Source organism: Trichechus manatus, unplaced genomic scaffold (assembly GCF_000243295.1).
Source record: "Trichechus manatus latirostris isolate Lorelei unplaced genomic scaffold, TriManLat1.0 scaffold00182, whole genome shotgun sequence".
In the NCBI taxonomy this organism is placed as follows: domain Eukaryota; kingdom Metazoa; phylum Chordata; class Mammalia; order Sirenia; family Trichechidae; genus Trichechus; species Trichechus manatus.
The window spans coordinates 1,833,015-1,855,296 of NW_004444118.1; the positions used below are offsets into that span (position 1 = coordinate 1,833,015).

A 22,282-nucleotide genomic window follows, 5' to 3' on the forward strand; every position below is an offset into this window, starting at 1 on the left:
ACCATTGGCCACGCCCCCTTCGAGCGCGCGCGCGCGTGTCACCCGGGCAACCGCCCACCTTCTGGCCATCCCATAATACACATGGACTCCCCCCACCACACACACACACCCCTACACACACTCCATACACGTATGTGTAAGGGCTGCTGACATCCCATAATATTGCAGACCTTTGCAACTAACCCTTTGCAGCATCCCATAATAGCCATCCTTCTGCCAACTTCTTCACTCTTCGCCCTAATGCTCACATCCCATAATAATTCATCACCCCTCCCTTCCCATGGCCATCCCATAATAAGCACCCCTCCCAGCACTCCAGCCTCACATCCCATAATACTCATCCCATCCCCCACAGACATCCCATAATAACCACTCTTCATCCACCCCCAGATTGATATCCCATAATAGTCAGAAACTCACCCCCCCCCCACTACAACAGCGGACACTTGGCCTCCTCCCACACACATCTCGTAATAATCAGTCTCCCACTTTCCATACTGACATCCCATAATAACTAACCCCCTGGAGCTGCCCTCAGCCCCCACAGGCTAGGGTCTAGATCCTCACACCACCCCTAGGCTTCACATTCTCATTCTAGCTCCTCAGCCTATAACTGCCACTCTTTCCCTATCAAAAAGATATACCATAATGATCAGCAGCAGTCCTAGTGCCAACCCACAGATGGACATCTAATCACCTTTTCCCTTAACACTGGAAATATATCCCATAACACTTTTACTTCCCCACCCACACCCTGACATCCCATGATAATTGCAAGGGAGCCATGGTCAACCAGACATACAATAATATCCTCAGCACAACCCAGCCTCATGTCCCATAATGCTTCAATTCCACCCCACCACCCTTATACAGTATTCTTCCAGCCAGGCATCCCATAATAGTCATATACCTCCCCCATGTCCAAATGCTGTAAACCTACTCTAACACCCAGAGCAGGCAGGGCGGGCAGGCTACCCACACTGCCTTGTCACAGCCCCCACTTAAATACACCTTCATCCCTTTCTGGGCCAAAGCAGTACCCTGGCATACAGCCTCTTAAGGTGTAAGACCCTAGCTTCCATCATCCCATAATTTCCCGACACTCAGGAGCTGAGAGCTAACCTAGGGCCCCACCCAATCACACTAAATCCAGGAGTTCTCCAGATGCTTATCTCCTGCCCTTAAGTTTTGAGGAAGACCAACCAAATACCATGCAGGCCAGATGAACCATTTATATAAACTTTAATTCACCCCAGAGCATCCCATAATAATCACAAACTCCCATCCAAAGACTATTTCTCAACATTCCAGCAGTCCTCTCCCCATCCCCTAGCTCCCAGCTCAGGGACCATGCATCAACACCCCTAGGCCACTCCCATAGATGGACATCCCATTATGATGTGAACTGACAGCCCCTCAGCATATACACACACGAAGAGCCAGGACCTTCTCCTCCTCTACTTACTATTCACTACTACTCACATTCATTCAACAGATGTTGACAGAGCACCTAGCAAGGCACAGAGCTAGGCAACATGGGGAATGTAAAGACCATGGTACCTACCTTAAAGAAGCATATGCAACTAAACAACCTGTGACACAAAATAGAAATGTCTGGTGTCAAGGGAGAACTACCGAGTGCTATTTCCTAATTTCTTGTTACAGAGAATAAAACAAAGCGCAACTGCTCTCATCATATACTAGTAGAGGTTTTTGGTGGTCCTTCTAGAGGCTGGAAGGTATTCCAAAAGGGTTTATACTATAGATGGATAGTCAAGATAATCTATCTGATCCCTACATACTAAGGGACTTTGATAGCAAGCCAATGTTCATCCACTCAGCATTCCTAATAATGAAATCCTATAATTTTATTATGTGCTCCCTCCTTGAGAGGCTCATCAACATGCCAGAATCGTTACCCTCATTCTTGAACATCAAAATCCTGTTTACCCTCCACGTCCTTATTTTTTTTAACTACTTACTCATTCTATATCCTGAAGTCTCATAATAGCCCAAATCTCCATCTTGTTGAGGCCCCATTCTCCAACCAAAAAAACCTTAGCTGCATAATGTTCACCATCTTCCCCTCCCCACATACAATTTCTGCATACCTACTAACACAATGCCTTCTACATTCAATTATGCTGCAAGGTAAAATAAATAAATAAAAAACCACCAAACCCATTGTCTTAGTCATCTAGTGCCGCCATAACAGAAATACCACAAGTGGATGGTTTTAACGAAGAGAAATTTATTTCCTCGCAGTCAAAGTAGGCTAAAAGTCCAAATTCAGGGCGTCAGCTCCAGGGGAAGCCTTTTTCTCTCTCTGTCGGCCTTCTCATCAATGCTCCCCCAGACTAGGAGCTTCTTGGCACAGGGACCCCAGTCCAAACGACGCGCTCTGCTCCTGGCACTGCTTTCTTGATGGTATGGGGTCCCCCTGTCCCACTGCTCACTTCTGTCTTTTGTATCTCAAGAGATTGCCTCAAGACACAATCCAGTCTTGTAGATCAGGTCCTGCCTTACTAACACAACTGCTACCCATCCTCCCTCATTAACATCATAGAGGCAGGTTTACAACATACAGAAAAATCACACAGTACCAGGAATCATGGCCTAGCCAAACTGATACACACATTTTTGGGGGGACATAATTCAAACCATGACACCCATTGCCATTCAGTCAATTCTGACTCATAGCAACCCTATAGGATACAGTAGAACTGTCCCATAGGGTTTCCAAGGAACAGCTGGTGGAGTCAAACTGCCGACCTTTTGTTTAGCAGCTGAGCTCTTAACCACTGCACCACCAACCTCCCAATATAAACTATCCTCTTCGCTAACTGTGCCTACCCTCTAGCCACTCTGGGGACCCAGCCCTAAGAAAGCCAGGAGAGCCCAATCTTAAAACCCTTTGGCCCTCAGAGAATCTGAGCCCACAAGCCTGTCACTTTTCCCTTTTCCTGGCCCCAAGAGAAGCAGGACCTGAGTAAGAACAATATCCCAGCATCACTGTTTCACTGCCTCTCTTCCTCAAGCCAGAGATGATGTCTACCTCTGCTCCCATCTGCCTTTTTCACACAGGTCAAGACCTATGGAGGTGGGACAGGTTGAAGAAAAACAGGAATTGCCACCTAAGAGGGGCTCTTCCTTACCACATTCAAGTGAGCAGGGACGACCCTCACTCCATATCTTCATTGTCCTTCTAAGTTGATTTCCCTAGAGAAAGGGCCAGACCAGATGAGTCTCCCCTTTTCTGGGAACTAAGGGACTGGGAGAAGTGGCAAGGAGAATGAATTCAGGAGAAGAGAGAGCTTGTTTCTTCAGGAATTTACAATCCCTTTGCTTCTGAGCAGAGCACCAGTGATGCTAAGTCTTTCCACCAGTTGCTGCCTGACTTTGTCTAACACTAACATTCTACATTTAACTCTCTTCTTATCTTAGGTCTGAAGTTTTCAACATCAAAGACTTCAGGTCTTGCCAAGGACTCTCACTGCTACCTCTGCAGTTTATATATTCTTTTCCCAATTTTCAATCCAATTTCCTGGACCACCTTTTTGCCACACTCATGTGGCATGACGGCCATTTCCCCCATTCTGCTAGGCTGTCTGTAGTCTTCCTCATTAAATTTTCTTGACTTTAGGATTGAGCCCCATTCATTTTGTCCAAACCCTCCCCCATGCTTATTCTGGGCACTGAGAATGAACTTTGTACTCCTCCCTGCGGGGAGAGGGCCAGCTCTTTTAAGATGCCATAATGTGGGTATACCTCCCTTTAAAGAAGTTTCTTCTTTGTATATAGAGCTGCCAGATACCTATTATGCTCTCCTTATCACCATTTCCCTAGAGGACTCAGCCTGTCTCTGGGCCTCAAATTCCCTTCTGTAATATCTCCCTCTGCCCCATACTCTCCTCTCATACATGTACACCGCATTACCACAGTGACTCATAAATCAGTAAAAGAGTTTTACAACTGAATACTCACAGCCCTCTTGCCTGTGATTAAAAATACTGGTACCCTTTGCCCACCACAATCACTCTTTCCCTAATCCTGCAGGTCCCACCCACTTATTCCTTTCTTGCCTGTCTCTTCACATCTCTCTGATACCACAAGGAGATGGTTAAAATTCCTTCCTCTCTTCTTGAGTTCCAGAGAGGACTAGGATATGTGTGCTTGTGTGCTGTTCTTGTGGTCTTTATGCTTCTCCCTCCTTACCCTGGCCTCATGCTACCCTTCTAGATAAATTATAAACAAACTACTAGCTTGATTGGCCCACAGAGACCAGGGTGGGATAATCTCCTGATTAACGCACCCAGGAGGACAGCCTCTCTAGTCAGTTACCTTAGAGTTCTATTTCCATCTCATGGTACAGAAGAACATAGAATAACACTCAGAGTGAGTTGTCCATTTAGTGTTCAGCATATGCTCTCTATTTCCTCTCCCTACACCTCTAGTCTATGTGAAACCAAGAAACTCTGCTCTGAAGAGGTCTAAGGGCCCACAGTATTCTCCTGCTTCATCAGGGAAGGGAGTTTGGGAAGATAGCATAGGGGAGAAGAAGCCACAGTGACAGTGCACTCTGATGGCAAGACAGGATGCAGGTCATGCGGTGCTTGAAGGGTGGCAGGTCAGGCACTGGTCTTTCAGGAGCCACCCCAGTCTCTGTTCCTTGGGTATGACTGCACACAGTGGTAAAGTTCCCCGTTCACAGCCCTCCTACGTGAGCTTTGGTCCCAAGGCAAAGAAGAAGGGGAGTACTTGGGTATTGTGGTCACCCCAGAACCGGCCTCCTTTTCGTGGTGTGCCTCATGGCCAGAACCCAGGAGTCCTCACTTCCAGCCCAGCATTGCAGACCCAGGACTCGGCAGTCTTTTCGCCTACAAGCTGTGAAGGTACCCAGTTGTCCAGGGTTCAGATTCAGCTAGCTTGAGCCTGCCTCAGAGAGCCCTTCAAACAGGCTGTCACCGAAGAAACCTCTCCAGCCAGTTACTCCTGTCAGGCCTCAGGTCTGGCTCCAGGGCTCACCCCACCCTCCCCAGCTCCTTCCTCCCTCTTCCTTCCTTTCTTTCCCCCTCCCCCCCTCCCCAGAGTTTTACCTACGCAGGGCAGCCCCACCCAGCTGTGCAGGGCACATCCCATAATAATCCTCCTCACTAGCCCCCACCCTCCCCAAAAAAGAGAGGCGGCCATCCCATAATAGCCACCCACAGGAGACATTCCGCTGTGACCGCCCCCTCCCTGCAGTGCTGCCGGGAGCAGCCATCCCATAATAGCTGGCCGCCTGTTTTACTGGTTACGGCTGTGGAGGGAGCTGGAGAGGAAATGGAGGGGGGAGGGGAGGAGGATCAAGGGCCCCCCCACCTTATGGAAGTGGGGGAAGGTGGTATAAGATATAAAAAACAAAAGGGGACGCTATGCAGGTGGAAGGTGTGATCCACTGGCTACCACAATCCTGCTTTGGGGCTTTCTCCCCGTTCTCCAGAGGCTACCTTTCCCCCTCAGCACCCTGGAGGTGACTGCTAGTTAGAGAGGATGCCTAGGATGGATTGAGGTGCCCAAAGTGTATGTGTAAGGAGATGGGTTTCAGGTGTTCCCCTTGAGCCGTCTGAGAGAGGGGGCTGACCTTAGAGGGAGTAAGGGGTTGGGGGGGCTGGAGAAGAGCTCCTCAGACCCTCCCCATTTTACACCACCATCCCATAATAATCCCCTAGCCCTACTCCCCCCTCCCACACACGACATCCCATAATATCTTCTGGAGAAGCAGTCCCCGCAGTAGGTACAAAGAGCTATCCCATAATAAGCTCCCCCACCCCCACTCACCACCCCCCCAACTTGGCCCCCCCTCAGTCACATGCAGCCGGTGCCATCCCCCGCTACTCCCCCCTCTGGCCACCGAAGGCCTTGCCAACCCATAATACTCTTGCCTCTGGTCGCAGGAGGCCTCCAGCCCATAATACTCCCTTCCACCACCAGCCCCCCTTCCCGCCCCGCACCCCTTCCTCCCGCCTCCAGTTGGAGCCGGGCCTCACCAGCCCATAATATTCCCCAATCTCCTAAGACTGTTCCAGCCCATAATACTCTCCCTGTCTCCTAAGGCCTTTCCATCCCATAATACTGCCAGACGCCTGACCTGTGGGCCAAACCCCAGCCCGTTCCACACATCGAGGCTGTGTCAGCGCCGCCGGTCTCCCTGTCCCTCCCTCCCTCAGTCGTTTCTTCTCTTCCAGGCTCTCTCCCGCCCTCCTGCCCTGGGCCCCTCTCCTAGCCCCACCCTGTGCCTCCCTGGGCCCTTACTTCCCCTCCAGCCTCCTCCCTTGCCCTTTCTCCTTTACTTGGTTCTCCTTCCTATGTCCCCTCTCCTCTTCCTTTAATGCACTTTTCCACCTACTCCTCAGTCTCTGTGGGATGGACATCAGCTTAGCAGGGAGAGAGTGCCCCCAGAGGGCTACAGGCCAGTCACTACCCCTGAAAACTGTCTTCTTGACCTAGCACTGTGGAAACTTACCCAGATTGCTTTGCTCACCCCATTCCCCTGGCCCTAGTTCTGATTGCTGGCAGAGTCCTGTCTCGGTGAGGATTCACCTGGAGCCCTTGGTGTCTTCCAGAAATGCTCCCCTTGGGCATCACAAACAGACTTTACCAATAGCATCCCCTCCCCATACTCTTGTTGGAAAGAGAGCTCCCATTTACAGGATGCCTCTAGGTTACCTTTCAGAGGTGGTCTCATTGACCCTCCCAACAACCCCAAAACTACGTATTATGATCCCCATTTCACAGAGGAGAAAAAAAGAAGCTCAGAGAGGCTAAGTAAGTTGCCTAAAGTCACCTTTCCAAGAAGTGGCAGAGCTGAAATTAGTATCCAGGTTTGTTTGACCGCAAAGTTCTGGGAACCTTTGGGATTCCCCAAACTCTATGTGAGAAACTTCCTTTTTCAGTGCTTCAATGCTCTGGAAAGTATAGTATGGTGAGAATTACCACCAGCCTCTCTTTGTCTCCAGGACCTCCTGAAAGAATGAAGAAGGGAGGCTCGGTGTGAAATTAACTGCCCCCCACCCGTTGCTCATTTCTTCCAGGGAACCTCAAGTAGCAGTCCAGCAGGGATTTCCCTCAAGATGATTCAAGGCTAAGAGGGAGGCATTTCTGTCCTCCTTTAGGATCCCTCACCTCTCTCCTGGTTCTCCTGAATTTGTTTTATTTCAAAACCAAGTGATTGTCACTCTCCCCACCCCCACCACCACTCCCACCATGTGAGGGAACCCTCCTACAGAGGAGACAGACTTTGAGCAATGTAGATCCAAGGTGAGGTCCCCTCATCAGTTTAGGTGGTAGACAATAAAGAGTGCTACATAAGAGATGTTGAGTACATTCCAGATTGGGGGGGGGGGTGGTATCAGGACCAACTGCATGAAGGCTGATTCATCCTGCCTGAGTGTGCCACCTCCACCACAAAGCTTCTCCTTCCTGAGCCCTTTAATGGGTTTTGTTTCAGGGCCCAATGCAACTGGAACCCTGGGTGAGGACAGTTCTCAGTCCTCACAGTCACACTGTGTTGAGCACAGGGGGCTGGGACATGTGGAGTGGGAAGGAGTGGGTGTGCTGTAGGGTAAGTGGATAATAAGCATGGAGGAAGACCTGGGGAAAGAGGGATAGAAAACGTAACAGCAGATTCATTGTGGAAGAAAGGGGAAGGTGAGAGAGGTGGTCTACCTGAGGACGGAAGGAAAAGGAAGGAAGAGGGTGGATATAATAGAGCCAGGAATAGGATGGCTGGAGGTACCTGTAAGGGAGTGGAAAGAGTAGGAATTTGGAAACCTAATAGATACACACAAGTGACCTTGAGACCTCAGCTTCTCTAGGGTGTTTAGACTGTAAAATGGGGATAAAAATTCTACCTAACTCAGAGGGTCATTATAATAATTAAACAAGATAATACATTTTGCTCACTATATTGAAATCCTGGCAGACACAGAGTATTAAACACACACACAAAAAAAACAAGCAAACAAATAAAAATCATTAATGTTCTTCCCTCTCTAAGACTTTCTCCTTTTCCTCTCTTTCCTAGACCTCAAATGGAGTAACGCCAGGGCATGCAGTGAGACCTCTGGACATCATAGAGCTTGCCTCCATGATACTGCCCACTCTGTAACTGGGAATCCTATGAAAATGGCAGTGGTGATAGGTTTTCTTAAACTTCCACAGTCTGTTATTTGTTAGGTTCTGCTTATTACTCCTCTGCCCTGCCATGTCTCTTTAATCTATTATTGTCTCTATTCTGGTGATGGAAACCTTTAGAATATAATGAATGTGGGTAAGTTTCCCCCCAGATCTTGAACACCAGAGATTTCACACTGGAGACCAACCATTTCCATTTACTTCCACAGGTCACAGTCACACTTCTACTGGATAATTTTTAATAGCTCCCTTGCCAGTTTTTCTTCCCCTTAGACTCTTCCCATCTTATTTCCCTACAGTTTATCCTACACAGTATGTCAAGGTTAGCAAAACCTCACCTGAGAACCTTCAGGGGCTTCACATTGCCCACTAAATCAACTGCCAACAGTTACCCTGCATTCTTGTATCTTCTGTCTTGCATTATAGTTATTGTTTACTTGTTCTATGGCCCTCACTAGATAGTAAACTACTTCACGGCAAGATTCAATCATTCATTCATTCAACAAATATTTATTGAGCACTTCTTCTGTGCCAGGCACTGTTCTAGATGCGGGGTATACATCAGAAAACCAGACAAACAAAAATCCCTGCCCCCAGGGAGCTTACATTCTACTTGTGTGGGAGGGGAAGAGACAGATAATAAACTATAAAAATTACAATAAATAAGTAAATTATATAGTATGTTAGAAGGTGATATGTGCTGTGTGAGTTTTAGTTACTTTGGAATTCACTCACATATCTGCATGTAAAAGTACTCAAGTAATTTTTTAAAATTTAACTGTTCAATTCAGTTCTGTTGGGTAGGGCAAAGTGCTGAGGCTTTGGACAAAAGGTTAGGTGCTGCTGGCACTTCCAGGACAGGAAGGGCACGGGTCCTGAACCCGGGGGCTGAAGAGGAGATAAGCAGGCGTGGAGTAAGGACCTGGCCGATGAGAGGCCTCTAACCTACAGAAGAAGGCCCGGACTTGATGGCTATCACTCAGGAATCTGGGTCAGTTCTCAGTTTGGCCACCAGGGGTCATTTTACCCCTGTAAATCACCATCTGGAGCCATCGCATGAAGACACACACAAAAGGTTTACTTACTTCAACTACAACACAAGGAGACATACACACAGGAAAACCCTGACATTGCCCCTCTCTTACACACACACACAGAGGAACGTACAATATTGAGAGACAGGAAACATGCATGGCGATAATTCCCTCACTAATGTTGGGGTCTGAAGATGTCATAGTATCAACTCTGCAGACCCTCCTGCCCAACCCCCACCAACTTGGCTAAAGAGTGAAACAGTAGGTGGCACATGAACCAGCCTTCCATTTCCCTTGCCCCCAGCTTGCTAAGAACAGAATGCCTGTCCTCCGATCTCACTCTTAAAAAAACCAAACCCATTGCTGTTGAGTCAATTTTGACTCATAGACACCAGACAGGACAGAGTAGAACTGCCCCCTACAGTTTCCAAGGGGCACCTGGTGGATTCAAACTGCTGACCTTTTGGTTAGCACTTAACCACTATGCCACCAGGGTTTCCATATCACTGCCCTATTATGAATTCTTGTATCCTGGCTATGGCACAGCTCCTTCCCCTCCTCTTGAGAGTTTGTGTGATTAGTTCCATCCCCACCTCAAGGCTGCTGCACCGTAAGCTCAATGTAATGTTCCATTTGGTGTGCTGCTCCTGTTTTGCCCCCACCCCGGCAAAAAATAAAAATTAAAAAAAACAACTGTATATAAATCTATAATGCCCTGGGAAAAAGTTACACATGAACTCCAATACTTTAGTACAGGTATGGTTCTCAAAGTATGATGCAGGGATCGAGCCTTTAAGGAAGTCAATGAGGTCAAAATTATTTTTGTAATACTACTGCTAAGATGCCACTTGCACTTTTTACTCTCATTCTCTCACAAGTATATAGTGGAGTTTTCCAGAGGCTTCATGATGTGTGATGGCATTATTGCTCTCACAGTTGATGGAATATGTGCTTGTGTACTCCTGTGCTTTAAAAACTTACTGGTTTTAGTATCTAATATGGCAAATGTCAATACAACAAAGTATAAACAAAAGCTCTTTGGCATCCTCAATTTTTAAGCATAAAGGGGTCCCAGGCCCCTTTAGTACACAGAATTTCTCCTTACTCTCACCCCAGGCAGAGAGAGAGAGAGAAACATAAGGATCGAGAATGGAGGAGGCCCTGAAAGGGGAGTGACATGGAGGGAGAAAGGATGATCTAGAAAGGGGAACAGGGATCTGGATCTCTAGGGGGAAGGGGGAAACGGACAGGACTTCTCTAACTCACAGTTTTGCCCTGTCCCCAACTACCCATGTTGGATGTTGGGTATAAATTGTTGCAAGTCACTTAAACAAGAAGGAAATCAATCCTGTCCATATTAAATGAACTCTTGTTTCCCTGTATCTTTATTACACCTCAATGCTGAGCAGAGGATGTCCAGGTTGAGACAAGAGGGGAAGGCTTCCATCACCCTAAACTCCACAGAGCAGTTAGCAGTTGAACTTCTCAGAAGCTTGGTCCACCAAGGCCTGAGACTCTTCAGCTTTCAGACTGCTGTGGTGGGTCTAAATCCAGGATACTCATTTTCTCCTCCATCTACCAGCTCCTACTCCTGCCAAGGTCATCTCATTCAGTCTTGTGCCTCTGCAAAGGTAGGCTCACTGCATCACTTCCTGCCACTAGGGAAGAGGACCTCTGTGCTCACCATCACCACCAATTTAAAAAATGTCTACCAGCACGCTTCCTTCCCTGTGCCCCTTGCTTCCACATTTGTTCTTTTCTGCATTTATGAGCTTGGACTGCCATCCAGAAGTACAGGTGCTCACTCCACCTCATGTGCACACCCTGCAGCCTCCAAGACAGAAAGGTGATGAGGGGGCATGGGTGGGTTGATGGCGCTATGGCGCCATGGCGCCGCGTACATTCAGAGTGCCGAATCCTGGGGGAACTGGATGAAGGGTGTCTGGGGGTAGGAGGGCCCGAGCAACGCCTGGCTGGTGGCATCCGGAATGGTGTTGTCGGTGGTTTCAGTGGGCCGTTCAGCCAGCGTCTTCCGAGCCCCGTTGGTGGCCAAGGTCCTAATCCGGAGTGGAGTGCCCAGGCCCCTCAGGGTGTTTCGGAAACCCTCGGCGCTGAAGTAGTACACCAGCGGGTCCAGCACACAGTTGGCGCCGGCCAACAGCACCATTACCATCAGCACCCCGCGCACCTGGTCGCGGGCCGCCTCGCTGGCCACCACCAGCTGGCCCCGCAGCAGCCCATAGACAGCCAGGGTGGAGTTGTAGGGCAAGAAACACATCAGGAAGATGAAGAGGTTGACCAGCAAGAGGCGCACCGTCTTCCGCCGCCGATGGCTCCGCGTGGCGTCGGGACGCGCCAGCGTCCAGAAGACCCGGACCGACGAGTAGACCATAGCCACCAGGGGCAGCAGGAAGCCCAGCGCCTCGGCCAGCAGCACGAGTGGCAGTAGTCTGCCCTTCCACAGCTCGTTGCTGAAGCTCTCGAAGCACAGGCGTACCTCCCCGTCGTCGTATCTGCAACGCGAGGGCCTGTGCACGCGGGCAGCGGGCACGGCGAACACCAGGATGAGCGCCCACACGCCAAGGCAGAGGCGCCGCGCCACGCGGGGCCGCCGCAGGTGGCGCAGCCGCAGCGGGTGCACGATGGCGGCGTAGCGGTCCACGTTGATGAGCGCGAGGAAAATGCAGCTGCCATACATGTTCATCTGGAAGATGGCGCCTGCTATCTGGCACAGAAGGTCTGGAAAGGGCCAGTAGTGCAGTGCATAGTAGGAGAGGCGTACGGGCAGCGAGAGGCTAAAGAGCAGGTCGCTGGCCGCCAGGTTGCACATGTACACGCTCACCACAGAGTGCACACGCAGTGCACGCAGGAAGACCCAGAGGGCCAACACGTTGAGGGGGAGCCCAGCGGCCAGCACCAGGCTGTAGACGACCATGTGCAGGTGGTGGGTGTGCCGGTAGTCTGGACACTGAACAGAGTTGTTGGTAATATTGGTGTTGGCTGTGGAGTTGGTCAACATCATGCCAAAGTAGGAGGGGGAGCTAGGCTGGGGTCATCACAGGACACACCAGGGTTCTGGCACCGTGTTCATCCCCAGGGTGGGGGCCTGGAGGCTGCACAGAGGGTTCCAAAGCAAGCAGAGGCAGATCAGCAAGGGCAGATGGCTGCCAGTGGTTGGATGCATTTGGTCACAGCTTCATCAGTAGTGGAAACCTGGAATAGGAAGATGAGCCAAAGTCAAGGTAATGCAGGGATAGGGCCAGGCACAAATGTTTATTTGGCTAAACTAGCTGGCCTCCTTTTCTCAGCCTCAAATCCTTCCCCTCCCTTCCATCTGGCCAGAATAGCTTTTACAGCAGGGATGTAGCAGTGTTACATGCCCAGGCTCTGGACTCAGACTGCTTGGGTTTAAATCCAGGCTTTGCCAACATGCCTATCTGTGTGACCTCAGAAAAATTACTTGATCTCTCAACCTCGTTTTCCTTATCCAGACAAAAAAGCTTTAATAGTTCCTACTTCATGAGGTTATTATGAAGTTAAATGAGATGATGTATGTAAAGCACTTAGGTTGCTATTATCTAATATCTCTCCCTTCCTTTCTTTCTTCCACAAACGTTTACTGAGCCTTTAGAAAATACCAAGCATGTTCACAGAAGTGAACAAAACAAAGGCTTTGCCCCACTGAGTTTACATTCCATTGGAGGGAGATAGATAATAAAGCGCAAGTAAATAGGTAGTATGTCGGGTGGTGAGAAGTACTTGGAGCACCTCCCCTGGGCCAGATACTGTGCTGGCTCCCCATTTTCTAAAGAATAAAGTTCAAACTCCTTTGTACACTTATCACATCCACCATTGCTCCTGTGTAGACTAGGTCTGGGGTCAGAGCAACCTGGGATCAGCTTGTTTCATCTCTCTCACGCTGCATCTTCATCTGTCAAGTGGAAATAATGCAATGGGGCTCTCTTAAGCGGGGCTTTGAACCGGTTAGTTCCGGTTTGAACCCCTGCTGATAATTTGCATTTCCACCCCAGATATACTGAATCAGAATCTATATTTTAACAAGATTCTCAGGTAATTCTTATGTAAATAAATTGTGAGAACCACTGCTCTACCAAGCAAAAAAAAAAAACAACCAAACCCGTTGCCATCGAGTCGATTCTGACTTATAGTGACCCTATAGGACATAGTAGAACTGCCCCATAGGGTTTCCATGGAGTGACCTTTTGGTTAGCAGCAATGCTCTTAACCACTGCACCACCAGGGCTTCACTACTCTACTCGTGGTTCTCAAAATTGGTCCCTAACCAGCAGTATGAGCATAACCTGGGAACTTGTTAGAAATACAGGGGTCATTAGCTGTCTGCACACCAACCTTGGGCAGAGAACACATCATCATAAACTTGGCAGCACAGTCTTGCCAGGCATAGGAAGTTTGCGCTTTTCCAGATGCTGCCCTGGACTAAGAAGTTTCCCAGATGGGGTTGCTGTGATAAAAGGGAGATGGTAGCTTGGTAGAGAGGGTTCATTCGGAACCCCCTAAATGCAGATCTCAGAGGGAACCCTAAGCCCAGAGCGTGTGGCAGTGAGATAAGGAAGTATCACCTACACTAACCAGGTTGCAGAGAGGCAGACCACACCAGCAGTCCTCAGGAAAAGCTGGCAGACAGAGGACATTGCTAAGCGGCAGAGGAACCAGACAACGGGAAGTGCTCTGAAGGTCCCAGCTACCTCAATGCCGTAAGGCATGAGAAGCTATCCCTCCACCGCAACCCCAGATACCATCTTAGGGAGATATGTTGTCTGAGACCCTGAGCGATTCTCCCAAGACACTGAGCTTATTCCTTTCAAAAGGAACTGTTAAAATTCTTACATGGAACTAAATTGTAAACCTGACTCAAACATGTTTTCTTGTGGGTTTTTTGTTTGTTTGTTCTCCCTCCAACCACCATCATCAGCAGTTTGATACTTGTAAGAGGTAGAGTGGTTATAGGGAATAAAGAAGCATATCCTCTGGAAAATAACAATTTTAACATTGACAGTGCAGGCAGTCTCTGGGTTACAAACATCCAATTTATGTACAACCTGTAGTTAGGAACCAATCCGTGTAAAGCCTATTGTATTAAATATTTGAGGTAATAACAAACAATAGTTCCTAATAACAAATGGGAGCTAATTTATGACATACCTCAAAACATTATTATTATTATTACTGTATTATGTTAGAGACGTTTTAGTGTACCTGGAAGTGTTTATTTAATGTTTTTTTAATGCATAGAAATGTATACTATATACTAAGACAAACATTTGACTGACAGTAGGTACAAACTGTACCTAACTATTCTGACTTACGTACAAATCTGACTTAAAGACAGACTTAGGAAGGGAACTCAATTGTAATCCGGGGACTGGGGACTGCCTGTACTACTAAATGGGGCTTAAATGTGCCAAAAACCAAATAAATCCAGGCTCACTTCCGGGCACACCCCACCCCACCCTCGTTCCTTTGCTCCAGTCACACCTAACTAATAACAATTTTGGACATACCTTACTGTTTTCAGGACTCTGCCTTTGCAAGTGCTGTGTTGTCAACTTGGAATGCCCTTCCTCCCATTCTCCAACTGACAAACTGAGCCATTTCTAATGATTCTGTGACGCTTTTCCTCCCCCACAAGGCAGACGCCGTCCCTGTACTTGTGCTTCCACGGCACTTTGTACAGAGGGTTATCATAGCTGTTACCACGTGTACTGTAATTAGACGTTCTTAGTCAGCCCACTAGACTGTGAGCTCCCTTGAGGGCGGGGCCGTGGACTATGGTTTATTCGGCTCTGTATCTCCAGCGCCTGTGTCAGTAAATGTTGAGTGAAAAATAGCTCCAATTTACTGATCGCTCACCATATCCCAGGGTATTCTATATACATAATCTCTACTCCTTCTAAAAACCCTTTGAGGTAGGTGTTTATTCTCACTTTTACAAGAAAGGAGACAGAAGCTCAAGAGGTCAGTCAATGAGGAGTAAAATCAGAATTCAAACCTAGGGCTACCTGGCTCCAAAGTCCAAGCTGTCCCCTGCTGGTTTCCAACAGAAGAGTGGACAGTTGAATGTGTGGATGGGTGCTGGACAGGACACCTGACTTTTTTTCAGCTGCCTACGTGAAATCTGTGCCCATAGATAATTATTATACTTCCTTTTTTGTCCAGTTGAAATATATGTGTTTTAATAACCCACTTCCTTCTTTCTCTCACTTCAAGCACTGGTAACACAAACTCATCTCTCTTACACACATACACACACTCACACACACATACACACAAAAATAAGTCCCTCCTCAATGATTTCCTCTTAAGTACTTAAGCACTTAAGGTTGCTGCTTTGAACCCCTCAGGTTGTTTTATGTGTATTTCTTCCATTTACCCAACTAGATGGTAAGGTCCTGTGGGGACCACATCTTCCACTATTGTTCTTCCAAAGCCCTTACCCACGCTCTACCAAAAGTCTCTGTACTTGTGTTTTTGTTGTTAGGTGCTGTCGAGTCCGTTCTGACTCATAGTGACCCTAGGTACAACAGAACGGTCCTGTGCCACCCTCATGATCATTGTTATGTTTGAGATCATTGTTGCAGCCATTCTGTCAGTCCATCTCGTTGAGGGTCTTTCTCTTTTTCGATGACCCTCCACTTTAGCCAGCATGATGTCCTTCTCTAGGGACTGGTCCTCCCGATAACATGTCCAAAGTACATGAGACAAAGTCACACCGTCCTCCCTTCTAAGGAGCATTCTGGCTGTACTTGTTCCAAAACAGATTTGTACTTAGCAGGCTTCACTGGCTGCCAGCAGAAAACCACCCCTTCCCACTATTCACCCACCCTGTAATCCTGTTTCAGTGGCTCCTGTATCAATCCCATCACCTATCCACTTCTTGTCATACTCCAGGCTATCTTGTATAATTCACTTAGTAAAAGACCAAGTCCCTTGAAAGGCCTGTTTGGAAAATGGCTTGCATTAAAATTTCAATAGAAGCTTACATTATAGTTTCAGCAACACTTGATCACACTTAACCATTACTTGGAGAACCGATAACTCCTAACAATTATGAGGTGCATACTAGACACTGAATGAGTGAATGAATGATTATTTTCCAAGAATCCCAAGACTTTCTGTCAAAAAAGTTACAATGTTAAGCAGGCCAAAACGTATTAGATGAGCTATTATTTAAAGTTTGGAATCCTTTAGTAAAGCAAATGGAGATGCTCTCACTACTCTTTTCCGAGGGGAGAAATCTACGGGCTTCTTTATAATGGAGCCTATTTGTCAGAGAGCCACCCCTTTCTGAGAGTCTCACAGAACGGCCCAAGCTGAGCACTGAGAGCTGCCAGGCCCCTGCCCTGACCCCCACCCCATCCCCCTGCTTCCCTGAACTCCAGGGCTGGGGCTCCCGACAGTGGAACTGAGACAGCACGGTGCCAGGCCAGATGGCAAAGATGGAGAAAGCAGCCAAAGAGGAGGCAAACAGGAAATGGAAGGAAGGATCTAGATGCGGGGGAGGGGTGGCCCAGACCTTCTCCCCCAATCCTGCCTTGAGGAGGAGTTCACATTGTGGGGGAAATGTAAGAAGCAAACAGCAGCTGCCCCAGAAAAGAACCAACACTGGGGTTTAATTTCACCGAGGAAGAAGGGGCACATAGAGGCCCACATAGGCTGAGTAACATCGCCACACACTGATGTGGTAACATAAGCATACCAGTACACACATGTGCACACACAAAGACATGCAGAGGTATACGTGCACTAAGAGAGACATGCACATGTGCACATACAAATCCATAGTGACATGCAAATCAACGTATATACACACCTGGTAATACACTAACATGCGCACACACACAGGAACAGACAACTGGGCCTAAGGTGGAAGAGAAGGCACAGCCCCAGCCTCAATGACAATATCCTTACGTAGACAGACATATAGAATCAGACAGTTCCATAAGCACATACCCACGCCGGTGTGCACAAACAGATCTCAGCCCTAGGTACTAAGAGGCAAAGAAGCCAACATACACACAGAGGCGCTTGGGGATTGCCTTTTCACCTCACTACCACCACACCACTCACACCCCAGAGCATATGCAGCCGCTCACTTTCCTCCTCCCTGTATCTCTGCTTCAGCTTGCACATGCGCATCCAGAGCCCAGGTTCCTCAGGCCCTCCCTGCCGTCTGAGCTGGGCCAGGCACTTTGCTAAGATAAGCCAGTGTGCAGGGCTATTTTCTGCCCCAGGCAGGAACTGAGAGTAAATGCACATAAAAGCAGGCAGGAGGCCCTATCATGGTCATTCCCTCACTTTCCCGCACAGAACCTGCCCTTGGTTTCCACCTCTCTGGCGGCTGACCAATGATGCAGAGGGGAGTTGAAGAGAAAGGAATAGGTGATTTGGGACAGTGATGGGGCCAGGGAGGAGGTGTGGGAAGAGGGAGAGAAATACCTCCTCTTCATCCAACTTCTTCCTGTCTGCCACCCTCTCCATCTTCTCACCCCTCCACCCCACCACGCACGTTCACCAAATGCCTTGTTCTCTCCTTGCCTCCTCTTTTTCATAATTCACAGCCTCTGTTTTCTCTGACCCAGATTCCCCACAGTCAGAAGTTTGAAAAGAAGGATTCTCAGATCTCCCCATTCTCCTTGCTCTGCCCCAACCCCATTCTCGATGCTAAAGGCCACATGACCAGTCAGCACCTCACCCCTCCGTCCCCACAGGAAATACCCCTTTAGTTTGTGCTCTGTTGCTGTTGTTGGTTGCCATCAAGTGGATTCCGACTGATGGCGATCCAACACGTTACAGAGTAGAACTGCTCCATAGGGTTTTCAAGGCTGTGACCTTTCAGAAGCAGATTGCCAGGCCTGTCTTCCACGGTGCCTCTGGGTGGGTTTGAACCACCAACCTTTCGGCTACTTGTCGAGCGCTGAACCATCTTTTACTGCACCTGTCTAAAGAGCCCTCAGTATTCATGTTTTCAGATTCCCCAAAATAATCCAAATTGCTGAGGCTCCAACAGAAGCTTAACGTGGAAAGCTGTGTCCCAGAGCTTCTTTGGGGGCACAAATGAATCCTGCCTATCAGCTAAGCCTGGGCTTGAGGGGCAGGGAAGAGATCGGAAGGTCTGTGGTGTGGAGATAGTTTGAGGTCATCAGAGTGAGGGAGGTGGCCTCCTCCTGCCCCAGGGGCCGTGTTCTTCCAGAGAGGAGGCTCTTTGGCACAGGCCCCGGGGTGTCATGTCTTGCTATCATCCTCCCTTCTCTCTGGTTCAGGCTCCCTCTGCTCTCTCCAGCCAAAATTCCTGCTCCAGCCTCTCCCCTACCCTTTCCTACCTGAGCCTCTCTCTTCCTGCATTTCCAACGTAATCCTCAGAGAAGTCTTTTCCCACCCTGGGTACTCAGACCTCACCCCGCCCAACATTTTTCTGGGAAAACTCAAAAAGCAAAGGTGACCTTACTGCTCAGTAATTGGTCCCCGTTCCCCCTCCCCCATGTGCATATGTCACCTCACCACCTGCATGTCTCCCTCCACCCTGATTTCAAGAGCTGGAAAAACATGAAATAAAGTCCTAACCAAGAGAAGTAATTCAGACAGGATCAGCTCTCCACAGACCTGTGCTCTCTGTTGTTCCGCAAGCATCTGGAGTCTTACTCTTGCTGTTGGGCCTGGCCGGAGTCCACCTCCTCACTGAAATCTCCCTGAGCCTTCTTCCCACCGCAGTCTGAACTCAGGCAGCACTTAGTCTGCCCCACCCACTTCAGCCCTTATCCTATCTGCAGTGTCCTTCCCCTTGGGTCTGGGCATATAAGGTTTCTGGGTAGATGGGGTCTATGCTGGGGAGAGGGGCTAGGGTAGGGCAAGCCAGAGGCATCAGACAGACAGAGTTGGGCTGTAGTGTCTGAGTGGCCAGGAGGTGAGGCTTACAGGTATGAGTTTCTATCTCCCCTTCAGTCCTTACCTGCATCTCCCCTTGGGGCTACAACTTTAGCTCACCCCAAAAGGAGGAATTCTGGTGATTCAATCTGGTGGGAGAACCCCCTCTTGTCATGGAGGCCCCCATAAACATAGGTAATAGGTAGGCAGCTATCCTCATTGGTGTGATACAAAGGTATCAGAAGGTCCTGCCGGCCCCCAATTATTTCCCCCACTTGTGCACAATAGCTGAAATTTTCCATCCCTCTCATGAACCACAGACTGTCAGAGCTATAGGGACATCAGAGACCATCTAGTTGAATCCCTTGATATAGATGAACTCTTTGAGTTAAGGCAGTGTTTCCAGAAGACTCCATTAAAATATACTTTGGTTAGCTGGGAAGGATAACGATATGATCACATCTGTGCCAGTGAACCTATAAGTGGAGTTTAAACAGATAGCTAATTGTCATCTAGCAAAGGGCCTGGCCCCAAAGGATGAGTGAGTGCGGGGGTTAAGTTTTAACTGAGGAGCGGGGTGGAAAGCTAAAACAGTCCCCAGAGAGTACTCTTAAGTGGCCTGGGGCAGCCCAAAGTTCAGCATGGCACTAGGGGCCTGAAGGGTGATGGGGAAGACACAGCCTTCCCAAGATGTCTCTAGAATGGGGGCTTCCAACTTCAGAGGCACCCAGGGGTGTGTCAAGCATGTTGGCTGCCTCCTTTAGCTCCGTCTACTGAGAAGGTCTGTTTGCTTCAGGCAGCACCTTGTAAGTTTTCTACTCTACTCAAAAAGGTTTTCCAGGGCCTATGACCCACCCTCATCTCCATCCCCACCCATGTCACCATTTCTAAGGGAGGGGTGATGCCCTTGTGCCCCCTGTGAGGTTCAGCCCCCGCTTGTGATGCCCACATACCTGTTCTCCCTGTTGCTCTGCTGCTGTCTCAAGCCTGCTTCCACAGCCTGCTTGGCTCTGGCCTGGGCTTGGCTGGTAGGAGCTGCTTCTGGGGTGGGTAGGGACACACCCACTTTGGAAGATCATAGCAAATCCCTCCCAGCTCCTCCAACTGACCCAACCCCACACGGGGCAGTGAAAGTGGGAGGAGGAAGCAGCGCCCTCATAGACCTTTACAACTGGCCAGCAAAGTAACCCAGCAAGTTTCTTCATTACCAGCAGGTAATGACACTTAACTCAGTCCCCAACTCTTGCCAAATAACAACTCCCCCCACCATCACTCACGCTCAGACACTCACCACAGAGTTTCTGAGAAGTCTTGCTGGCATGCTCACCCCACTGATGCCAGATGACTAACCAACCAGCCTCTTGCTTGCCCCATCCAGTTCCCCCTAGTTATCTCCCTTTCTTGGATCTGTCAGGTGGTTCAGCCTATGCTGCTTTTAGCTTGTACCTCACGCTGCCTCTGCCTGCTGGTGTTCTGCTGGGCCCTCCCTCACTGTGGTGCTCACGGAGCTCTCCCATCACACCGGTTACCAGGCTGGATTGTTCCTCTTTGTTTATGTCTATTTCCCCCAGGCTGTGAGGTCTGGGAGGGAAGACAGCTCCAATGACAGCCCCTTGTCCCTGTATCTTCTGGCTGAGCACAGGGCTGGGCATGTTGTTGATGTTAAGTAAACAAAAATAAGTTAAAGTATTGGATGGTAGGTGAAAAAGTGTGTCGTGGATTGAACTGTGTCCCCCTAAAATATCTGTCAAATTGGCTGGGTCATGATTCTCAGTATTATATAATTGTGTACCATTTTGTAATCTGATGTGATTTCCTTATGTGTTGTAAATTCAATCACTATGATCTAATAAAATGGATTAGCGGCAGTTATACTGATGAGGTATACAAGATTGGATACTGTCTTAAGCCAATCTCTTTTGAGATATAAAAGAGAGAAGCGAGCAGAGATACATGAGAACCTTATACCACCAAGAAAGCAGTGCCAGGAACAGAGCGGGTCCTTTGGACCTGAGGTTCCTACGCTGAGATGCTCCCAGACCAAAGGAAGACTGATGCATCACAAGGACGTTCCTCCAGAGGCGACAGAGAGAGAAAGCCTTCTCCTGGAGCTGATGCCTTGAATTTGGACTTGCAGCCTACTTGGATTCTCTTTGTTAAAGCCATTCACTTGTGGTATTTCTGTTACAGCAGCACTAGATGACTAAGACAAAGTGTATTGTGGTCAAATGTGTTTGGAACACACAAAATATGTTTCTCTATTACAGGGCTTCTCAGAGCTTTTAATATGCTGTTAAAAGATTGACCATATGTTGATAACTGAATCTGGGTGAAGGGTACATGGGGGTGCATTGGACCATTCTAGTTTTGTGCATGTTTCAACTTTCTCGTAATAAGTCTTTTAAAATGCTGTGAACTTCTAGAAGGGGGAGTAATTGTATAGTTTCCCAAATGTATGTGTCCCCAGAACACACTTTGGGAAATGCCAAGTTATTAAAGGCCAACGCTGGAGTCACATCTCATATATATTGTCAAGAAACAATCACGTCCACATTCAGATAATCAGGCAAATTCTTGGATGTCGAATCAAGAGTTTCCTGGGCTCTAGGCTGCAGCTGTTTCCTCCCTCCTAATAAAGTGCAAGTTTTCCACACTTCCCTGGTGTTGATCCCCCCCAGACACAATCCCAGTCAGGCTCTGGCTGTTATCCTACAGAGGGACAATCTGATACTCATGTCTGAGATTATGGGGCCCAGGGCTTCAAAAATGGAGACACACATACTCTTCATGACCCACGTGATCCCCAAGACCCCAGCTATGGTCTTCTTCAATTGCAACTCCTGATTTCTTAGGTCTTCTGCTTCTGTGCAGATGGCTGCTTCCATGAATACCATTCCCATGAGAGTCTCTTGCCTGCAGATCGATCCATAAACTTGGGGGACTAGAGGGGTTGATTCCCATGGGGCAGGGTGGCATTGTTACGGATAGGGATCATCACGAACAGAGGCCACACAGGTTAAAAATAAATTCTTTATGTAAAGACATCCTTTAGAGTAGATGGAGCTCCCATGATGGGCCTCTCTGGGACTGCTGTCCCAACCCAAGGAAAGCGTGAGGAGGGGTCAGATAAGAGACCTGTGGATTAGCCTGGAAACAGATTGACAGATGGG

The 22,282-nt window shown here is 48.5% G+C and overlaps 1 protein-coding gene across 1 annotated transcript; it reads right to left on the minus strand.

Moving 5' to 3' along the window:
- Nucleotides 1-10,667: 10,667 nt before the first annotated feature.
- Nucleotides 10,668-12,228, minus strand: LPAR5 (lysophosphatidic acid receptor 5). Its single transcript, XM_004387265.3, has one exon. It carries the CDS (start codon nucleotides 12,226-12,228, stop codon nucleotides 11,113-11,115), a length of 1,116 nt encoding a protein of 371 aa, XP_004387322.3. The 3' UTR covers nucleotides 10,668-11,112.
- Nucleotides 12,229-22,282: the final 10,054 nt, after the last annotated feature.

What these genes read in the sequence shown, in the direction of transcription:
- LPAR5 (XM_004387265.3), bottom strand. Translation starts at nt 12,228, where the DNA reads ATGTTGACCAACTCCACAGCCAACACCAATATTACCAACAACTCTGTT.